Here is a 22885-nt window from a genome sequence, read left to right on the forward strand (position 1 = left end):
AGACCACTGCAGTAAAGCAAGTTTTGCAATAAAGTCACAAACTTTTTGCTGCTGGAAGGTCTTGGCTTCAATTTCTAAAACACGCAACATCTGTGAAACACAGTAAAGCAACGTGAAATGAGGTATGCCTGTAGGTGCCTGTTAATAGCTCATCTGATGATGGTGATGAGGACATCCTGTGTCTTGCATTCTTAAATCACAGAATGGCAAACACTGGATGAAAGGGAGGTTATGGAGAAAAATTAAAATGTCATTGTATTTATGGTGGGTCACTGGAAGAAAAAACACATTACAAAGAAACAAATGAAAACAATGAACTAAGTGCTACATAAACCTGCAGATCGCTGACCCCCAGTTGATGTTTTCATCCAGACCCCTCTACTGGCTCTGCTGTTGGCTTTTAAATATTCTAAAAGCCAGTGATTCCTCTATGTGACCCCAAGTAATTAGCAATGACCTTTTGATGAACCCTGTGACCTTTTCATGACCCCAAGTAATTAGGAATGAACTCTTGGTGAACCCACTGACCTCTCCATGACCCCTCTTAGTGTCCTCATTTAACCTTTCTGAGAGGGAGTTGCTGTTACTTTCTGAACTTTAGTCAGAAACCACCTCTATGAACTCCAATGAACCCGTTGACCTCTGTGTGACCCCAACTAATTAAGAATGAACTCTTGGTGAACCCATTGACCTTTTCATGACCCCAACTAATTAAGAATGAACTCTTGGTGAACCCATTGACCTCTTCATGACTGCGCTTAGTGTCCTCAGTTGCCCCTTCTGAGGGCATAGTTGCTGTTACCTTCTAAACTTTCCATCAGAAACCACCTCCAAGATTCCAATGAACCCACTGACCCCTAAATAACTGAATAACTGGTAAACTCGTTGGCCTTCACTGTCCCCATTTGGTGCCTTCATTATCTGCTCTGGATTTGAGGATACCTGCTGGGGGTCTAAGGTCAGAACTTTGACTCTTTTCTCATCATTGCAGCCACTCATTCATTTCACCAGTGTGAAAGGGACCTGGGAGCAGGTGTGGCCAGAGAGGCCCATCTCCGCTCTGCCTCCCAGACTTCTGCACTGGGGCATCTTTAGTATAGCCTGTCAGGAAGCCGTGTATTCCGGTTAAATGACTTCCTTACTACTACTCTGTCCCCAGGAGCACTTAGGACATTCCTGCGACTTCCTGAGTCAGTCTTCTTCGCCACTCCTCCAATTCTTTCTTCTCTCTGCCAGATCGTTTTTGGCTTGTCTCCCCAGCCCTCCCAGAGTCCCACATGGTGATGGTGACTGCCTATCTTCCTCCCCTCTAGACTGTGAGCCCCATGTGGACAGACAGCTGGTCAGCCCTTTTCTCCCCACAGCATCCCCAGCACCATGAGCAGCACAGGTGACCTTCATTGAATGAGAGGAGGAATTCTCAGCTGTCTCAAGGAGCCAGCCCCCAGGAATCCCTGAGCTGCAGCTACTTCCCAGGACCAATAGGTGGCGCAACCACTCACAGCATCTCACCTGGGGTCCTCCAGGCCCTGGATTTGGACAGTCCTGGAAAATGGGCATTACTTTAGGGGCAGAGGTTGCGGGGTGAACATAATGGTCCATTAGAATGCAGGAAAAAAATATTAGAACTTTGATTTAGATTTATTTTCATCTCATCTTTTTTAAATTTCTATTTTTGTGTATGTTTTATAATGTACATAATATTTTAGTACAGTAGTACATGTATATAATTTACAATAAATAATGATACAATTAAGAAAGTGAACTAAAATTTTTTTTTTACTGATGGGAGGCACAACTGCCTGCAGCGGACAGGGCTTGTTTTTCTGCTCCCACTCACCTGCCCTCAGGAGATGGACAATGGGAAGCTGACCCCAAAAATCAAATGAACTTTGAGACAGCGTGGAGAAAGTACAGACAGTTCTTTATGTTGCCACACGGCTCTTTCAATTTCACTTAAATGACCTTTTAATTCCCCTCAGCAAAATGAAGGGGCCAGATGGTTCAAATATCAAATATACTTCAATGGATCCAAATTAAGTAATCTGGATTTAAATCACTGCACCTCTCCATAGACTCACATGTCCCCTGCATCAAATGTGAGTGGGCTTGTAAATGCTGAGTACTTAGTCGCAAGTTGACTTATTAACTAAGCATGTTACCGGTGAGGTCAAATTGCTGGCCAAACTATGGTGCTCTATTTAGGAAACAGAAAGGACCCGCTCATCACAGCCGCACCGAGGGTGCCTTCGCCCCACCAACGGTCTGAGGGATGCAGGGTTTAACGGGTGCTGGTCTGTGATCATCGTGTGGCAAGTTTCTCTTTCTTCCCAGACATGTCCTTAGCTAGCATTTCAAAGTCACTAGAAGAACGAAAGAAATATTGACCTAAAAAACAAGCAGCAACTTGTCATTTCGCCTTTTCCCAAGACTGAGGATTAAGGGCTTCCATAACCTTCCCCGACCAAACAAACATCTTTGGGCTTGTTGACAGGTGGCTATTTGCAAGGCAGAGCGTCTCTTATTCCTGTAACAGTAGATCTTAACAAGAGGCCACCTCTGGGGCTCAGAGACCCGGCAGCACCAACATAAAGACCAGAAAATAAACAGAGCCCCGGTCCCATCCCACTCACACCATGATGCTTGCGGGACAGATGGGGTGGTGCACACACACACTGTCTATTTATTCCAAAACATCAACTGTAAGAGCAACGTAAGTCACAGGTCAGCCGGAAGAGGGGAAAAATGGAGAGGAGGTCAGCACTATCTCTGCCTTCCCTCCCAGGGTGCCAGGGCCACGAGACGGTCAGGTTGCAGCCCTGAGAGGCTCTTCCTTCACCTTATTTCATCCTCCAACTGATATCACAGCTCCAAAACCATCTTTAAAGGGAGTCCATATATATATAATTCCTATATATATATATACACATTTCTGTTCATATAAAAGAAAGCAGTAGTGGCCTCAATGGATGGAAGGTGAGGCGATGCACGCATGGGCTGCGACAGCTTGGCACGGAGGGTCCTGGGTCACTGCGATGTGACACAGGGAGAACAGGCGTGATTCCAGAGGTTGCTGAGTGGAGGGCGAGCAGACAGTGCTGGTGGTCTGCAGACCTGCTGCTGGTCAGTTCAGAGGAAGGAGGAGGACAAAGGGCGGGAGTCCAAGCTGAGACCTGGAGTCAAGACCTGCCCTCGGAAACAAGGGAGATGAGGGAAGAACTCCTAAGAAGACGAGGGCCTGAGAAGTCCACTGTCCTCTCTGCTTCACCAGTGAGATGGTGTCTAGAGCATGCACACAACCGGCCTATACAATTGGGCTCCACGGTGAACAGGGATTCAAGGGCCAGCAAGAGGGTCTGAGGTCCAGAGAAGCCCCAGGATGCAAAACCAATGCCATAAAGGACACCTCCATCTCCTCGGCCCACAGGGCTCTCCACACCCCTCTGGCTGCCGGTCTACTGCATGGAGCTGGTCCGAGTGGCCCCTGGCTGGAATTGTGCTCTCTGACCCCTCCAGGGCATTATTTGCCTGCCTCCGGGGCCTGCCCATCCATGCCGACTAAGTATCAGTTCCACTGGTATCCTTTGTGGCTTTGCTGCCAGTCACAGTTCCGTGGCCCTGGCTGAGCGCAGGGCTTGAGTGTGTCTTTCGGAGGGAAGGGTCATCCCCTTCCAGGGCGGCCAGCCGGACCTCAATCCGCTCCAGGTCGTCTGAGCCCACTTTGATTTTCATAGCCAGGAGGTGGATGTAGGTCTCGTAACGGCTTTTCTGGGAAAAGAGAAGAGAAAGGCCAGAAACAAAGTCAAAAGACAATAAAATGTGAAAAACTATTTGTATCTTAGATGACAAAAGACTAATTTCCTTAAGATTCAGAGGACTCTCACAAATCAATAAAAAGGAGAAAAACAATCCAATAAAAAAAATAGGCAAGTACAAGCAACAAAAATAAAAAGAAATGGGATTACATCAAAAATTTAAACTTCTGCCCTGGCTGGGGTAGCTCAGGGGATTGAGCACCAGCCTGCAAACCAAAGGGTCGCCAGTTCCATTCCCAGTCAAGGGCACATGCCTGGGCTGTGGGCCAGGTCCCCGGTTGTGGGTAATTGATGTATCTCTCACACATCGATGTTTCTCTCCCTCTCTTTCTCCCTCCCTTCCCCTCTCATTCATAAATAAATAAATAAATAAAATTTAAATTTTGTGTATCAAAGGACACAATCAACAGAGTAAAAAAAGCAATCTGAAGAATGGGAGAAAAATATTTGCAAATCATTATCTGCTAAAAGTCTAGTATCCAGAATGTACTTATAAAAAAAAAAACCCTCCTGCCCTGACCAGTGTGGCTCAGTTTGCTGGGTGTCCTCCTACAAAGTGAAAAGTCACTGGTTCAAGTCCTCTCAGGGCACATGCCCAGGCTGCGGGTTCAGTCCCCAGCAGGGGCACATTTGAGAGGCAACTGATCATTTCTCTCTCACATCGATGTTTCTCTCCTTGTCTTTCTCTCTCCCTTCCCCTCTCTAAAAATAAATACACACAATCTTTAAAAAAAACTCCTACTCAATCAAAAAATGGACAAGGAGCTTGAACAGACATTTCTCTAAAGAAGATACACAAATGGCCAACAAGCCCATGAAGGATGTTCATTATCGCTCATCATCTGGGAAATGAAGATCAAAACCATAATGAGATACCTCACACTCACTAGAGATGGCTAGTATAAAAGAAAAAAAAATCCCTGGCTCGTGTGGCTCAGTGGATTGAGTGCTGGCCTACAAACCAAAGGGTCACTGGTTTGATTCCCAGTCAGGGCACGTGCCTGGGTTGTGGGCCAAGGTCCCCAGTAGGGGGCGCGCAAGAGGCAACCACACATTGATGTTTCTCTCCCTTTTTCCCTCCCCTTCCCTCTCTCTAGAAATAAATAAATAAAATCTATAAAGGAAAAAAAAAAAAAAACAGAAAATACCAAGTGTTGGTGAGGGCGTGGAGAAATTGAACCCTCGAGCACTGCTCACGGGAATGTAAAGTGGTGTCTAGCCACTGTGGACAACAGTGTGGCTAGTTCTGAAAAATCAGAGAATAGCACTACTATATGATCCAACAATACCACTTCTGGGAATATAGCCCCCAAAATTGAAAGCAGGGTTTCAAGGAAACATTTGCATACCCATGTTCATAGCAGCATTATTACTAATAGCCAAAAGCTGGTAGCAACCCAAAGGTCCAGCAGATGAATGGGTAAACACAATGTGGTATGTAGACACAATGGAATATTACTTGGCCTTAAAAAGGAAGGAAATTCTCACATGTGCTACAACATGAATAAACCTTGAGGACATTATACTAAGTAATGTCACAAAACCCCCAATTCTGTGTGATTCCACTTATCAGAGGTACTTATTTGAAGTCATCAAGCTCATAGAGATAGAAAGTAGAATCGTGGTTGCCAGGGGCTGGGTGGGGGTGGGGGCAGGGGCGGATTGGAGAGTGGCTTAACAGGGGCAGAGTTTCAGTCTAGGAAGATGAAAAAGTTCTGGAGGTTGGTTGCACCATGGTGTGAACAGACAACATTACTGGACCACACACTTTAAAATGATTAAAATGGTAAATTTTATGCTATGTGTATTTTATCACAATTAAAATTGTTTAATCCAAATTAAAATAGCAATAAGACAAGACTTGTTAAACCTATCAGATTGGAGAAGATTAAAACATCCAATAATGTCGGCGTTGTGCAGGCATGAAGAGAGAGGTAAATTCACAGGCTGTTAAACGGCTTGTGACTTAGGAAACATGTAGGAGGAGGTTGGACAGGGTCTGAGGGCCTTGACCCTGAGCTTCAGGCCCTCCCCGCAGTCGAGGGAGCCTGGGGTCCTGGAAGAAATAGGGAGGAAGAGACAGGAAACTATTCTTGCTCAGCTCAGGCACATGGAAAGAAAGACCCTTCATTGCTAGGCTTCACCTCCCCACCCCCACCCCCCACCCCGTCAAGCCAGCCAGCCGTGAGAAAGGCCAGGGCAGTGCAGCTGCAATCTGCCCATCTATTGCATGGGTGAGGATCCTGGCTCCTGAACTTCTTAACTGTGCACCTCAGGCAAGTGATCTGACTGCTCCAAGCCTCAGTTTCCCCATCTGTAAAATGGGAACTCATTTTACAGCGCTCATATGAGGATTAAATCCATCAATGCAAGACAAGTGGTAAGAATTGCACCTGGCAATTCACCAGAGATCAGTCCACTGCAGCATTTGCCATCGCCATTTTGATTGCAGACAGAGTGGATCTGAGAAGACTTCCAAAAACTACAAAGCTTCATGTTTTTCAAAAGGCCAGGATCTAGCCTGGGAGCTCTCCCCTCTCCCCTACACCTCGACAGAAACCAGTGTGGGAGTCTAGAGACTGAGACTGCTGACTTCCTGCTCCGGGGGGCTTCCCTGTCTGTCTGTCCACTCCCATGTGCAGGGCTGTCCAAAGGCCAGTCCGAAATGGACAAGCGGTTCCTGCCTTCCTCCCTCAAGCCAACCCCCATCCTTCACCCATCAAAGGTGACACTCTGACAGCCGCATCTGTAAAGCGTCGTAAGGCAAAGTCCAGGTAGTGGGCAGAGAGAGACAAGACAGAAGAAGGGAGAGCTTAGAAGGAGAGATGAAGTTTTCTGCTTAAGAAACATGGGAATGAGGAAAATGAGACAGAGCAGGGAAAGTCACGTGGACAGGGCTTGCGAGTCCCGTAGCTTGCTTGGGAAAGCTTCCCGAGAAGCTGGAACTTCGGGGCAGTGGAGGCGAGTGGGACTTGGAGAAGGCTGGGAGGGCTGGTGAGCGGGGAGGGGGTGTCTGGTGGAGCCCAGCTGGTGCTCTATGAGAGACACAAGTGAGGGCACAGTTGTGTGATTGACAAATGACATCTGAACTGTGCAGACTGGCCTACAGGAGGCCATGCATGGTCCAAGATTGCCTCAGGGGAGCCACAAAGTGGGGAACCCCCAAAGTAGGAGCTACTGGCTCAGGAATGACGGTGGTGGTGGGAGGTGAAACAGGGGAACCTGGCCTCCTCTGGCCCCAGCCCTGTCCTTCACAATCTGTCCCCCAGAGGGCCCACCTCAAACGTGAGATAGTGCTCCTTCAGCCGGCTCTCCTCCGCCTCCTTGGACTTGTGGCCCCTCTCCACCGGGTGACTCCTGTGCTCAGCCAGTTCTGCGGTCACCTGCCTCAGCTTATTCTCATGCGAACGCAGCTGCTCCTCCTGCAAAGACAGGTCCTGGGCTGTGAAGTCCACTCTTGAGATGTCATAGGGATGCATTTATCCTGTCCTGCCAGGACCTGCGTCACCACAGGGAAACTGAGGCCTGGACAGGGCCATCAATACGTGGGGTAAGGCCAGACTCCAGACTCGAAGGAGCACTCCACCTTCCTCCTTCCTCCTTGCTCTCGGCGGCATCAGCTCTCCTAAACACCTCCCAGCGGGCTCGGGGGAAGAGAGACCCGCAGCTTGTGTGTGTGCATGGACACTCCCCGACACAGACACACAATCACCCAGACACACCCCCGGCTCGTACACACTCCCACATGCACACAAACACTCCGGGCCAAGGGCAGCCCAGTCTCGGCTACTGCTGGCTCCATACAATGCACACATTCCGTTACACTCATGCCAGACATATGTGGTGGTCACAGACCTGGGAAGACAACGAAAGACAGGCAGAGACACTGGCACACAGACAAGGGCCTGCACCCTCCCGCCCACCCCAGTATGGCCACATCACTTCGTGCTACGTGGGCAGTGGGCTGGGTGCATGTGTGTGCATGTGCATGAACACGTGTGTGGCATGGATGTGTGTGCACTGAGTGGGCATGTGTAGGGACTCTGGGCATAAGCAGTAGCCCAAGGAGCTCCGTGGAGAGACCCAGGACAAGGGCCCAGTAGGAAAAGGGCCTGCCGCTGGCAAAGGCAGGAAGGAGCTCCCCCTGCGCTCTCTAGCAGTGGTCCTCCACTTACCCTCCCCCGCAAAAAACAAAAACAAAAACACACTAAAAAATTGGAGTATGGATGTGTTGGAGCTTTTTTAGAATTACAAATAAACGTTTAAGGGTGGATGACTGGACGAAGGGCCAGCCGAGCCTCCCTACCCCTGGCTGTCTAGGACTCGCCGATTTTCTCGCCTCCGTGCCCAAACACACGTGCTGCCCGCAGACCGCAATGCCCCCACCGGACACACTGCCACTGGCCGGAAGCGCACCCCTGCCGCCCACCACGGCACAGCCGGCCGGCCCTGTGCGTGGCCTCGGTCTTCCCGTCTGTAAGTGGGGGTGGGGCGCAGCGGGGGTGGAGAGAATAGCTGCCCCTTCGCCTAGTCTCTGAGCCCGGGGCACTGTGCGGGAGCTGAGGGGAGGGCGGTTGAATGAGGGGGCCCAGCACGGGGAGGCAGCCTGGGGAGGCAGCGGCGTTGAGGCCCCAGGCGCGTGTACCTGGCAGAGGCGAGTGCTGCAGGAGGGCAGCAGGGGCCGGCAGAACTTCTTCATGGAGCTGACAGCCGCTGGGAAGGCTGGCGCTGAGAAGATGGCAGCCACCAGGTTGATCCTCAGGATCCAGGACAGCATTTCTTCTTTGCTCCTGGGAACAGGACGGGAGGGGAAAGGACACCAGTTTCTCAAGATGGAACTCCGTCTTCCTGACCCAGCACTAGCCTGGCTCACAGAGAGCACAAATACGTCCGTGTTTGCAGGCAAAAGAGTGAGGGCGGAAGGGGGGTGAGGGCCAGATGGGCCTGGTCACATGGTGGAAGGAGCTCCCCTCTGTCCCAGTTCCCAGGAAAACCTGGATTTTCAGATGAAAATAAAGCTGCCATGTCCAGAGCTAATGGCCGTGGAGCTGAAAGATCCTAGAGCCAGCTGGCCCCGGGGGTCATTAGAGGCAGCTGGTTGTCCTCACAACCTAGCCGGGCACACACTCGCCCATCCTGAGAGCTCGTCCACTAGCCTCTTCCGTGTGAAACGCGAAGTCGTAGAAAGATGGGGTTCGGGACAGAGAAACTGTAGGGTGAGTCTTTCCCACCCCTTCCCCCCACCCCGACTGGAAGTGAAGGATGGTTCCTAGACTCCATCACCCCATATGGGGGGAGTTCGGCGTGCATCAGGATCACCTGGGGGACTTGTTAAAGCCCAATCGCTGGCCCATGCCCCAGAGATTCTGATTCAGCAGGTCTGGGGTAGGGGGTGGGCAGAGAAACCACATTTCTAACGAGTTTCCAGGAGACGCTGAGGAGACCACACTTGGAAACCACGACTGCGGGGGACCCTGCTGTAGGTTTGTGCCGAGCGGACGTGCTCATGGAGGGGGAGCTGAAGGCAACCGCCCTGAAGCAGAAGCACATGAGAAGAGGGGTGCAGTGCAGGCTCCAGGCTGCAGGCCTGAGTCCAGGGGGATGCGAGGGGCTCCCGCTCCTACTTACGGTGCCTGGAACAGGAAGACCCTCCAGTCGGCTGTCTTCAGTTTGAGCACGTTGGACTTCTTGCTGTAGTCAGAGGCCCTGGTGGCCAGAGCATGGTGCACGCGAATGGCATTCTTCAGGTCACCCTCAGACAGAGCTTTGTCAGGCCTGTACTCATCCTGAACAGGTGGGGTGGGGGGTGGCCAGCCTCTGTCATGGCCAGGCTCTGGCTCACAGACACATTTCCTCCACCCTCCCCAGCCCCCTCCCCACCCTCTGTCCATGTAGCTTCCTCCATTTTCAATGCCTGCCTCTGTGATGCCATGCCAACCCCAACTAGAATCACTCCTGGCACTCCTCCCTGCACCCCAGTTTATCCCAGAAGCCTGAACAGCCCTTACTCTGGGTATCCTCTGAGTCCCTGGGCACTTACAGGACTCCTCTCTGAGCTCAAGCCAGTCCCCTGACTGGGGAGGACCCAGCACCTACCTGCCTACACCCCAAGTCCTGCCCAGGACCCTCTGGGCACCACAAGTCAGAGGCTGGATGGAGGAATGACTGGCCCTTCATGGGTAAGGACACTGAGTAAGTCCCTCACCTTCTGCAGGTACAGGATGGTCCCTTTGAGCACCGCATAGAATTTCTTCCAGCCACGCCTCCCACGGGGCGCTGAGGACGAGGCACAGGTAGTGTGGCCACAACCACCCACCCCAATATCTCCTCCTCCCCTGCTTCCCCCACACGTCTATGGGTGTGTGCAGCCCCGGAGGAGCAGCAGAGGGGGTGGAACCCAACTGAACTAGCAGCCCTCCCCATGCCTCTCCCCGTGCCTGACACCCACTCCTCTTGCCATCCATGTCGGCATGAGTCTTCCGAGTCAGCACACCGTGCTTGTAGGTGGTAGCGCTGAGAGCCTGTGGGACATCCAGGAAGGGGTTGCCACCATCCAGGATCCGCGTCACCTTCTTTGTGCCGGTCCCAAACTTGTCATCCACCAGCTCTGACAGGGATTTCCTCAGTTCATCCTCATCACTGGGAAAGCACTGGGCCTGAGCAACCACCTCCAGGGAGGCCTCAGCCCCTCGTCGACATGCCCTTTCCCCCCAACCTCTCCTCTGGGAGCCAGTCAGGGCGAAGAGCAGAGAAGAGGAGGTTCCAGTTCCAGATCACAGATCCAGACCTTCGTCTCCTCTCCTCAAGTCTTCAGTTCTGACCTCTGACCTCTGACCTCTGATTTTTTACCTCCAAGCTCTAATCCTCACCCTTGATCACAAAGTTGAAGACCTTACTGTCTCCAGACCTCATTCCTGATCTTCCTTCTCCTGCCTTCAACCCTAAAAACCCAGCTCCAGAGATCAGGAACTTATGGGCAGATGGAAGTGGCTGCCCATGTCCCAGAGGGAGGGCAGCCAGCAGATGAGGATCCCCACTGAGCCTTGGTAGGAGAACGCCAGCTCTTTCCCATGGCGTTGAGATTCCTAACAATCCCTGCCTTGGGCCTCTACACAGATCCAAAGACCCAGGCTGCCCTGGGGAGCACAGCAGCGCAGGGCAGCCACTCTCCCCAGAGCCTCTCAGTCTCACCAACTAGCAGGGTCACCATACCCCTTTCCAAATGGCTGGGCACCTCCAGAACCCACTGCCTTCACAGGGAAAGAAGCTAGGGGGCAGTGCCCCTCCCCACTGCCAAGAACAGTTGCCACCTAAATATGGTCATATTCTTGGGGTCACAAGGAAACTCATGCCTCCTGACTCCCTACTTCCCAAAGGCGGAAGAGTTATCATTTAAAAATAGTGGCAGTATCCCAAGTACAGAAAACCAGTGTGGCTATCACAGAACTAAAGTCACAGTTCAATCTATTCCATAGTAGTGTAAACACTGCATGCTTTTTATCAAGACAGAAAACGGGAACCCAAAAGGGAACTCAACATCAGGTGCTTGGCTAGCGGGACTGGTGTCAATGTGGCCCTGAGTTGGGAGAAATCAGCACCATGGAGAGTGGCAGGAGTGACTTCCCTGCACCCCCAGTCACTCCCCCTCCCAGTGACTTACTCTCCCCATACCTGTGCCATGGGCACTACTCACATGGCCCACTCCAGCTTTTCATTCTTGATGGAGTTGTAAAGGGTCTGGGAGAGGGGTAAAAAGAAAGAGAGGATTTCTGGTGAAAAAAATTGAAGATATCTCCATCTACCTTTAGCAATGTGGATGCAGTGAGGGAGCACTTTTAAGCCAGTGGGATAAAGTGGATGTTTGATTCATACTTGTTTGTTGGATGAGCAAGTGAATGGGGTTGGGGTGGATGATTGGGTGGATGGCTGGGTGGACAGATTGGAGTATGAGTAGATAGATGGGTTGCTGGGTAGGTGGGTGGGTGGGGAAATGGGTGGATGGTGGATGGATGACTGGGTGTGGAGTGTGGGGGGCAGTATTTAAGGGTGTGGGGGATGTCTCTGCGGGTGGCTGGTGAATGAGTGAGTTGGTGGGTGAGTGGATGAAAGGACGGATGCATGGGAGGCTGGGTAGGTGGGTACATGAGTAGACGGGGGGAAGTGGGTAGGTGGGTGGCAGGACTGGAATTATTTGATCTCACACATACATTCTTAACAAGTGCTTCCTGATGGCGAGAAAAAGTATTATGGTAAGAGAGTAATGGAGACAATCTTCTATTTTTTAACCTCCAGATTCACTATCCAACTGCCTAGATGGTATCACCAGGCCTTTCAAACCCACTATCTAAAACTAAACTCATCTTCTATCCCCCCCCAAAAAAAAACCCTGCTTTTCTTCCTTAAAGGCCAAGAACTGAGCAGGCTTGAAAGGCCAGAGTTCTACCCTGAGCTTCAGCCTCAAAAGAAAACTAGGTTCCCTTAATTCCTGGTGACATTGAAGGAATGAGTGGGCTTTTCTCCATGGTGAAGTTGGTGGTGGTGGTGGTGGTAAAGGTCATGGTGATGGCCATGGCAGCTGTGGCCATTGGTGGCAGTATCAGTGGTTACCATGACAGCAATAACAATGATGTAGCAAATCTCACAAAACAAATCTCACAAAGCCCACTGCTCTGCCTGGCTCGAGGAACACTTAACAGTCAAACACTGAGTTGGGTAGCCTCGAACTCTGTCCCAAAGTCATAGTGGCCCTGACTCTAGTATTAAGAATCTGAAATATCAGGATTTAGTGGGGCAGAGATCTCTCTCCTCTCCATCCACCCTGGTACAACTGGGGGCATGGGGACCCTTAGCAGGTTATACCTTCAGCAGGTCTTTGGAAAAGTCTTGGCCATCATTCAGCTGGTCCAAGTTGGCAATGAACTGCTGGCAGGACATCTTCTTGCCGATGTTCTGTAATGGAGAAATGGTTCTGCCTGAGGGCAGGGGTGGAGGCTGGTGTGGTCCCACTCCTGCCCTGCCCAGCCAGAAGGGATGAGGCGGCATCAAGGGCAGGACTTCCTTTGTCTCCAAGAGTTTACGAAACTCTCTTTTACATTCAAGATTCTATTCGACCCTGAAGCATCATGAGAGGTTGAGGTTCTCCCCAAGCCCAGATGAAGACGTCAGATTGAATGAAGCATTATAATAGTTGACATTTGCCAGGTGCCTGCTATGTTCCAGCTACTGAACTTGACATGCATTATCTTGTTTCCTTCTCACAACAAGGAGGAGGTGAGGTGGTTGTTATTACTATCCCCATTTGATAGGTAAGGAAACCGAGGTGCAGGAAGGTGATGTGCCCGTGATCACACAGCAAGGAAGTGGGAGGGCTGAGTGTGTCTGACACCGAAGCCCATGCTCTCACCCGCTACTCCACGGTTAACTCTCCCAAGGTCACACAGCACCAGGACTTGAACCCAGGCCTCTTGGCTCCTGAGCAGAAGCTCTGTATTCCGTCACAACTGTCTCACCCTCTCACCTGCACAGAGGGGCGGCAAGACCTCCAAGAGGTAGGTGAAGTGAGGGAGAGTTTGGTCTTATGAAAACCAAAAATCAATTCCCACCGTCTATACCCCATGCTGAGCTCGGCTGGGAGCACAGGAACCTCAGGAAATGGTTTTCCTCTGGGAGGTACAAGCAGACGAAAAGCTGGGAATAAGTGCACCCCAAGTTCTGCCTTCTTTTTACCCACTGAGTAGCAAAGGGGTTCCAGCCCCCAAACATCTGATACTTTTAGACTCTCCTTGCTGTGTCCACATTTGAGGAAACACTGGATGACACTTCATTTTGTGAGGACAAGGACCCTTGGACACCAGACACTCGTTGGTATAGGACTTTGTGGATTTAGGTTTGCTATACGGCAGTGTCTCCCAAGAGGTACCTACCAATGGAATAGCTCTTCCCCTCAAAAGGGATTTCATAATCAAATAAGGTTTTTTACATGTCTCAGAGTTTTTAACATGCTTAAATGTGTTAAATGTCTCCAAGGAGAGGATTTCATGGACAATTCCCCAAATATATTGATGTTGGCACCATTTTAGCACAGACTCTATTAACGTCACATGGGACATTCATACACCACAGAAAACAATGATACAAGGCTTTACATGTAGCTGACAAGAATTTTCTACACCCTATGTGCGCCTTGATATAGTGTGTTTCGCATGTTTATGTGTATGCTTTACATGTACATGTGTGTATATGTGTGTATGTATGTGCATATATAGGCACTTATGTGTGCGTCCATGATTAAAAAGTATAGGACAACATTGATAATATTGTCTGAGTTCCACAGACAGCGAACCTTCCTCAGCCATCAGGCAGGAGTGTGGAATCAGGAAATAACCAGGCACCTTCCCGTCCTAGTAACAACGACTAACTTGTTGCAGACGAACCCTCCCAGGAGAAACAATTGCTGGTCAAAATATTAATAAAACATCTGGGTGAAGGCATTGGGGGGAATATAAAAGCAGTGAGGACTTCAAGGGTAAAGATCCTGCAAAGGAGGGAACTATGGCGAGGTGAGCACAGCAAGGAGCAGCTTTCCTCCTTGAAGCGCCTGCCAATTCACAGGCAGTGGCTAAAAGGCTGAGCGTGGTCTCACAGGACTGGAAGACAAAAACTGGAGTTCAGGACTCACCAAGGACGAGGGGCCCTGGGAAACATCCCAGTCATACTTCAAAAAAGTGAAATTAAGAAAGAAAATAGTAAAGGCAGTTCTTTAGACAAAAGAAAAATTATCTTAGAAGGAAGCAAGGAGAAGCAGAAAGAAATAAAGAACAACAAAAAGGGTGGCCAGATCTAAATGAATAAATATCGATTGTGGAAAGTGATAATAATAATGTTTTCTAAGGAATAAAATATATAGAAATATATAACAGTTAAATGCATGATGACAGTAGTGTAAAAGTTGAAAGGACAATAAAAGGAGGTAAAGGGCTTTAAGGGTATTTTGCCATTGCTGGTGTGGCTAAGTTGGCTGGAGCGCCATCCCAGACATCAAAGGGCTGGGGGTTCGATTTCCAATCAGGGCACATATTTAGGTCGTGGGTTCCATCCGTGGTCCCCGTCCAGGCACGTATAGAAGGCAGCCAATCGATGCTTCTCTCTCTGTCCCTTCTTTCACAAATATCAATAAAAACATCCTCAGGTGAGGATTAAAAAAAGAGAGAGAAAACATATAGTAACCTGGTACATTTAAACTCAGATACATTGGTAATTCATTACATGGTCAAATTAAAAGGCAAAGATTATCAGACCTGATTTTTTTTAAGTGTATGATACAAGAGATACATCTTAAATATAATGGAACACATGCCCTGGCTGGTGTGGCTCAGTAGATTGAGTGCCGGCCTGTGAACCAAAGGTTGCAGGTTCAATTCCCAGTCAGGGCACATACCTGGGTTATGGGCTGGATCCCCAGTAGGGGGTGCTCAAGGGTCAAGCACATATGGATGTTTCTCTCCCTCTCTTTCTCCCTCCCTTCCCCCTCTAAAAATAAAGAAATAAAAATTAAATAAACAAATATAATGAAACACAAATCTTGCAAGCAAAGGACAGGAAAATATGTAAATGCAAGCACTAACAAAAACTTCAGTATAAATATGCTAATATCTGACAAAATAGATTTGAAGACAGGAAATACTACTAGAGACAGAGACAATGAATAATGGTAAAGGGTCACTCCACCAGAAGATAGAAGCATCCCAAATTCATGTGCCACTAATTACAGAGTCAAAAAAAATTGATAGACCCAAAAGGAGAAAGAGACGTTCACAATCTTGGTTGGAGATTTTAACACTGCTTTCTCGGTAACAGAAAGAACAAGAATACTAAACAATTAATTAGTTAACAATTCCTTAGGGCCAATAAGTTGGAGGACCTAGATAAAATGGACAAATTCCTACAAACACACAAACTACCAAAACTGGCTCTAGAAGAAACAGGACATCTGAACAGGCCTATAACAAGTAAAGAGATCGAATCAATGATCAAAACTTCACAACAAAGAAAAGCTCAGGACCAGATGGCTTCACTGGTGAATTTCACCGAACATTTAAGAAAAATGAACACCAATACTTCTCCAACTCTTCAAAAAAACTAAAGAGAACACTTCCTGACTCTTCCATAACGCCAGCACTACCCTGACACTAAAACTTGACGAAGACGTCACAGAAAAAGAAAACTACAAAACAATATCTCTTACAACTATAAATGCAAAGGTCCTCAACAAAATACTAGCAAACAGAATCCAGCAGCATATTAAAAGGATTGTGACCAAGTGAAATAAAGCCCAGGAATGCAAGTGTGGTTCAATGCACAAAACCTATGAACGTAATACACTGCATTAGTAGAATGGGGTGGGGCAGAATGCACAATCATCTCAACTGAGGCAGAAGAAGCATTTGACAAAATCCAACACCCTTTCATGATAACAACACTGAACAAACTAGGAAGAGAAAAGAACTTCCTCAACACGATAAAAGGCACATATGAAAACCCCACAGCTAACCTGGTACACATGGTGCAAGACTGAAAGCTTCTCCCTTAAGATTGGGGGCAAGGCAGGACCCTCACTTTTCCATTTCTATTCAACACTGTACTGGATATTCTAGCCAGAGCAATTAGGAAAAAATAAATGAGTAAATAAATCTCCATTCACAGATGACATGATCTTATACTAGAAAATTCTAAAGAATCTAAAGAAAAACTTTAGAGCCAATAAACAAATTCAGCAAAGTTGCGGGATATAAGATCAACGCAAAAATTCATGGTATTTCTGCCCTGGCTGGTGTAGCTCAATGGACTGAGCGCGGGCCTGCAAACCAAAGAGTAGCTGGTTTGATTCCCAGTCAGGGCACATGCCCGGGATGTGGGCCTGGTCCCCAGTAGGGGGTGCATGAGAGGCAACCACACATTGATGTTTCTCTCCCTCTCTTTCTCCTTCTCTTCACCTATCTTTAAAAATACATAAATAAATCTTTTTTAAAAATTAATTGCATTTCTATATGTTAGTAATGAACTATCATCGAGTGAAAGAAAACAATTCCCTTTACAATAGCATCAAGAAGAATAAAATACTTAGGAATGAATTTAACCATGGAAGGGGAAGACTCACACACTGAAAACTACAAAGGCCTGCTGAAAGAAACTGAAGATCTGAATAAACAGAAACACAATTTGTGATCATGGATTGGAAGACTTCATATAACTAAAATGGTAAAACTCCCCAAACTGACCTATAGATTTAATGCAATTTCTATCAAGATTCCAGTGGCCTTTTTATATTTATGGAAATAAAAAAGCTTATCATCAAATTCATACGGAATTGCAAGGGATCCCAAAATAATCTTGGAAAAGAACAAAGTTAGAAGACTCACACTTTCTGATTTTAAAACTCGCTACAAAGCCAGAGTGATCAACACAGAGGGGCAATGGCATAACAATAGACATATAGGTCAATGGAGCAGAATTAAGAGTCTACAAATAAACCCACTTTTGTGTTGACTTTTGACAACTGTGCCAAGACCATCCCATGGGGAAAGAATAGCCTCTTCAACAAGTGGTGATGGGACAACTGATGTCCACAAGCAGAAGAATGAAGGAGGACACTCCTTCACACGATGTACAAAAACTAACTCAAAATGGATCAGAGATCTAAACGTAATAGCTAAAGCTATAAAACTCTTAGAAGACTAGGAGTACATCTTCATGGCCTTGGATTTAGCAATGGTTTCTTAAACATGACACCAAAATCAAGAAACAGGAAAAAAACTGATAAATGGAACTTCATAAAGATCTAAAACTTTTGTTTATCAAAAGGCACAGTCAGCCCTGGCTGGTGTGGCTCAGTGGATTGGGTACCAGCCTGCAAACTGAAAGGTCTCCAGTAGGATTCCCTGGGTGGCAAGGCAGGTCCCCTGTTGGGGGCGTGTGAGAGGCAACCTTTTCACACATTAATGCTTCTCTCCCTCTCTTTCTCTCTCCCTTCCCCTCCCTCTAAAAATAAATAAGTAAAATATTTTTTAAAAAAGTTCAAAGATACTATCAAGAGAGTAAAAAGACAACCCACAGAATGGGGGAAAACTCTCAAATCCAAAATAGATAAAGAACTCTCACAACTAAACAACAAAACACTAACAACCCAATTAAAACTGGACACAAGGCTTGAACAGACATTTGTCCAAAAAAGATACATAAATGGTCAACAAACACATGAAAAGATGTTCAACATCACTAGTCATTGGGGAAATGCAGATCAAAACCACAACGAGATAGCACTTCACACCACTTAGGATAACTGCTATCAAAATACAGAAAAATAACAACTTGGCAGGGATATGGAGAAATCGTGACCCTTGCTCATTGCTGGTGGGAATGGGATATAGATCAGGTGCTGGAAAACAGTATGGCTGTTTCTCAAAAAGTTAAAGGTAATACAAGTATAGAGTTTCAGTTCAGGAAATATGAAAAAGTTCCGGAGATTGTTTGTATAACAACATAAATATGGCCTTAACATTATTGAACTATACATTTAAAAATGGTTAAAATGATAAATTTTTATGTTATGGGTATTTTTACCACAACTTTTAAAATAAAATTTTACAAATCAAAAAGATAGGCAAAGGCCTTGAATAGACATTACTCCAAAGAAACTATACAAATTGACAGAGAGCACATAAAAAAAAAATGCTCAACGCCCTGGCCAGTGTAGCTCAGTGGATTGAGCGCGGGCTGAGAACCAAAGGGTTGCTGGTTCGATTCTCAGTCAGGGCACATGCCTGGGTTTCAGGCCAAGTCCCCCAGCGGGGGCCATGTGAGAGGCAACCACACATTGATGTTTCTCTCCCTCTTTCTCCCTCCCTTCCCCTCTCTCTAAAAGTAAATAAGTAAAATCTTTTTTAAAAATGCTCAACATCATTAGTCATTAGGGAAATGAGAATCAAAACCAAAACTTATCCACTAGGACAGCAATAATTTTTTGTGTGGGGTGGGGAGAGAATCAGTGTTGGTGAGAATTTGCAGAAATTGAAACTCTCATATGTTACTGGTGGGCATTTAAAACGCTTTAGCCACTATGGAAAACAGTGTCTCCATTCTTCCAAAAGTTAAACACGAAATTACCCTTTGACAAAACTCATGTACTCCTAGGAATTGAAAACAGGTATACAAACAAAAAAATTGTTCTTAAATGTTCATAACACTATTCACAATAGCCTAAAGGTAGAGACAGCCCACATACCCAGCAACAGACGACTGGGTAAACAAGATACGGTACGTCTTTGCAGTGGAATATTATTCGGCCGTAGAAAGGAATGAGCTGCCAACACATGCTACAACAAAATGTACAGAACTTACCATTTTAACCATTGTTAAGTGTATAGTTCAGTAGTGATAAGGCTATTTACATTGTTGTGCAAATAATCTCCAGAACTTTTTCATGTAACCTTGGAAACATTCTGCTGACTACAAGAAATCAGACATGAAGGGCTGCATGTCGTGTGGTTCCGTTCACACAAGATACCCAGACTGGGCAAAGCCCTGGGGACAGAAAGCGAATAAGTGGTTTCCCGGGGCTGGAGGGAGGAGAGAACGGGGAGCAAGTGCTAACAGGTGCAGGGCTTCCTCTCGGGGTGACGAAAAGGTCTGGAACCAGAGAATAGTACGGTTGCACATCATGTGAACGTGCTTAATTCTACTGAATTGTATACTTTAAAATGGTCAAAATGGTAAGTTTTGTGTTATGTACATTTTACCACAATAAAAACAATCACTAAGGAGATATAAGATGCTTGCAACACAATTACAAGTCTCGACCGCATTGACGTGCATAGGACATTCCCACCAACGACTGCAGAACACACTTTCTTTCTAGTCCACGTGAAATACCTGCTAAAACTGCTCTCTCTCTGGACAGAAAAGCAAGACAACAAATTACCAAGAAGTGAATCAGACCAGGTAAGTTATCTGATTTAGAAACTAATAATAACAACAGGCAAAAAGACATGTACCCAGAAAAGAAAAGGAAAAACAGAAACCAGTACCTGGGTCATTCCAAAGCCAAAGGGAGGGGGATGACGTGGGACCTCCAAGTGCCCATCCCTCTGTCCCCTACCCCATTTGGATCCACAGGGCCTCCTAACCTGCCCTTGACCCTCAGACCCTCCCACAGCCTCTGTCTCCCAGCAGAAAAGAGTCGTGACCAGCCTGGCCACAGACCCACGCAAGGCCTGGGGTGTTTGAGGAGCAGCCTCGAGGCAGGGAAGAGAGCGGGAAAGCACCGGGCAGGGGCCACTGCTTCCATGGGGTCCTGTGCAGAGCTAGCAGTAACGGCAACCACCAGGCCCTGGGCTAAAGGCTTCACTAGCACGGTCTCCTTAAGCCTCACAGGGATTTTACAGTGGGGGAAACTGAGGCTTCGAGAGTTATGTAGCTTGCCCCAGGCCACACAGCTGTCCTGTGGAGAAGCCTGCAACCCTTGCTCCTGACCGTTGAGCAATGCCACCTCCAGAGAGAAAGGCGGATCCTCGCCTCTGGTGACTACGGATATGAACAGTTCCGCCCCACCCGCTCTGATCTGTGAATGCGTTGACGCTTCTCTTCAGCTGAGGGCATCAATGTGGGGTCAGGCAGCTACGCCCATCAGGGGTGTTGCTGACCCGGGAGTCCACTGAATAGTGGCTGCTGCATCCTTAGCAGCCCTGGGCCATGGAGAGGGCACCCAGGCCGTGGCACAGCAGTGACGGGGTCCCGAGGTTGCTCTCAGGCCCCGCCAAGGATAGGTGGGGTGTGCTTAATGCCCCTTTTAAGGTGTGCAAGCCACAGCTGCTCTCCATGGAAAAACAGAGCAAGCCGGTCTTGGGGGAACATTAGCTGGTTAACAGCCATTAGCTCTGGTGACATTCCCATGAAATACACACATCCTCCCTCCCGCCCACACTCAGGCCATGAGCGCAGGCGGACTAACCCAAGTTGTCACACAGCTTCTCTTCCTACCAAGGTCACCGAGGCCCTCAGCGTCTGCAGGCCAGGCACCCCAGCGCACACTGGGCTCCCATAAGACAGACTGTGGCCTTCAAGTTCTTGACCCTGCAGGAGGGATCTGTAGGCTGGGCCTTCAGGTTCTCCATCATTTAAATGTTAACAGTGATCATGAATACTATTGTTATTCTCACAGAACAATATTATTCATAACTAAACCCTTACTGGGTGCCAGACCCTGACACTTGGTGTTGCGGGTATTACCTCTTGGCCCCCCCGGGGCGATGTGGGGGAACCATCACCGCCACCTCACAGAAGCAGAACCTGAGACCCAGAGAGGGCCTGCGTCCCGTCCAGGGTCACAGAGCTACCGCATGGAGGCAAGAGTAGGATCTGAAGTCGGGTCTGTCCCAGTCCTTCCTTCCACCCTATGTGCCCTGGGCTTTCTGGATTGACTCTGGAACCAGACATGATGGCCCATTGTCCCCATAAGTCACTCAAATATCCCCAACCCAGCAGGGGACTCTGACCACCCGGGGTGAGCCATGACAGGGCAGTGATGGGTGAGGCCAGCACAGTGGTGGGGACACGGAGGGGACACACGGAGATGAGAGTCGATGCCCACAGGACATGCACACCAGCAGCCACACTTACCACCTGAGGGCGGGCAAGAGAGCCCAAAGAGGGGTCCCCGGAGCAGACGGAGGAAAAAGGAGTTATTGAGTCAGAGCAGCACTGAGACAGCCCGAGGCCCGGGCCAGACACAGCCTCACAGCCCACCCGGAGCCCATCCGTCACTTCACTGTTTGCCTGGTGGGGGCAGGGTGACAAGAATGTCCCTTGGGGAACACTGCCATTTGACTGGTAGGAGCTGCTTGAGCGGGCCCGAGGCCCCCTTCGGGGGATGAACTAGGTCGGGGCCGGGTCTAGAGGCCACACTGCCCGGCTGACGGACACGGGAGTACTAGGCAGGTCTCAGGAAGGGGCTGGAGAGAAGGCTGAGCCCTGGCCAGCCCGGGTGAGTCAGCGAGAGGACGCCCCCCCTCCCGGCCTCCCCAACTCACGTGTCCGTGCAGGTCCGTGTTGAGCAGCATCAGGGCACAGGTGAGCGTGTGGATGCCATCTGAATCAGAGACGGTGGCTCCCTCAGTGTGAGGACCCGCTCGCTCCCACCCCCGCCCACCACCTTCTGGTCTCCTGACAGAGCCAGCCTGAAGGTCCTGGAGACTGGAAGCGGCCAGCCGCCTGCCAAATGCGTCTCTGGACCCAGGGCCTGCGTGACGCTCCCTGCCCCACCCCTGCTGCAGCACCGCAGTCGCTTGCCTGCCCAAGGTCAGGGACAACCCCTCCCTCAAAGGAGACCTGACCCCCTGGGCCTGCTCCGGCCCAAACTCTGCCTCCTGTGGCCTAATTCCCAGGGATGGCTCTGGTTCCCGGGCCATGACCCTGCTGTGGCCTATGTCACTTCCAGTAATTGGCCTAGTCCCCGTGTTCCTGGGACTCAGGTCCATCCTTACAGCAGGGCCCTCCCCTAAGAGGGCTCCCACCCAGACCCCCACAGCAGGACTCCCACCACACCGAGACTCGGCACTGCCACAGGGACCAGCGAGAATGAAGACCTGAGATTCAGGGCTGAACCTCTAGGCTGGAGAGTTCTCAGGCCTGGGAATGACGACGGGCACGGCATCTGCAGGTCTCTTGCCCAGCAGGCAGTGCCCATCCCGTGCACCGTGGTTCATTCGCTCAGTGTTTACTGGGCAGGACAGGGTGGAGGGTGGGCGGGGAAGGAAGAAGCCAGGGCCTGGGTGGGGGGGGGGGGCGGGGCGGGGCGGGGGTGCAGCAGAGTGGGGCCATACCTTCCGAAGTGCTGTCATCGGGGTTGCACTGGCAGTACCGCCGGGAGAAGTGAGTGAGGACCCGCTCTCGCTCCTGCGTCTCCCCCATCAGCGGGAAGGCCTTCAGGAAGGTTCTGGGGGGCAATTCAGGGATGCTGAGGGTCTCCCAGAGCCCCCGAGTCAGTCTGGGTCCTCCTCTATACCCATGCACACACA

The 22885-nt window shown here is 49.1% G+C and overlaps 1 protein-coding gene across 2 annotated transcripts in view; it reads right to left on the reverse strand.

The window, feature by feature from the left end:
- Positions 1 to 1662: 1662 nt before the first annotated feature.
- PSD2 (pleckstrin and Sec7 domain containing 2) overlaps positions 1663 to 22885 on the reverse strand; it is a 44047-nt gene continuing 22824 nt past the window's right edge. For both annotated transcript variants that reach the window (XM_045818804.1, XM_045818794.1), the window contains exons 7-16: positions 22691 to 22803; positions 21899 to 21957; positions 12675 to 12764; positions 11509 to 11552; positions 10264 to 10454; positions 10021 to 10091; positions 9444 to 9601; positions 8461 to 8605; positions 7094 to 7237; positions 1663 to 3768 (exon numbers count right to left, since the gene is read on the reverse strand). In XM_045818804.1, coding sequence (XP_045674760.1) covers positions 3559 to 3768; positions 7094 to 7237; positions 8461 to 8605; positions 9444 to 9601; positions 10021 to 10091; positions 10264 to 10454; positions 11509 to 11552; positions 12675 to 12764; positions 21899 to 21957; positions 22691 to 22803 — 1225 coding nt within the window. In that variant the 3' untranslated portion in view covers positions 1663 to 3558. The remainder of the gene's footprint in view (positions 3769 to 7093; positions 7238 to 8460; positions 8606 to 9443; positions 9602 to 10020; positions 10092 to 10263; positions 10455 to 11508; positions 11553 to 12674; positions 12765 to 21898; positions 21958 to 22690; positions 22804 to 22885) is intronic.

This window comes from Phyllostomus hastatus, unplaced genomic scaffold (genome assembly GCF_019186645.2).
Source record: "Phyllostomus hastatus isolate PE091 unplaced genomic scaffold, TTU_PhHast_1.1 phas_contig_150, whole genome shotgun sequence".
NCBI classification, from domain to species: Eukaryota; Metazoa; Chordata; class Mammalia; order Chiroptera; family Phyllostomidae; genus Phyllostomus; species Phyllostomus hastatus.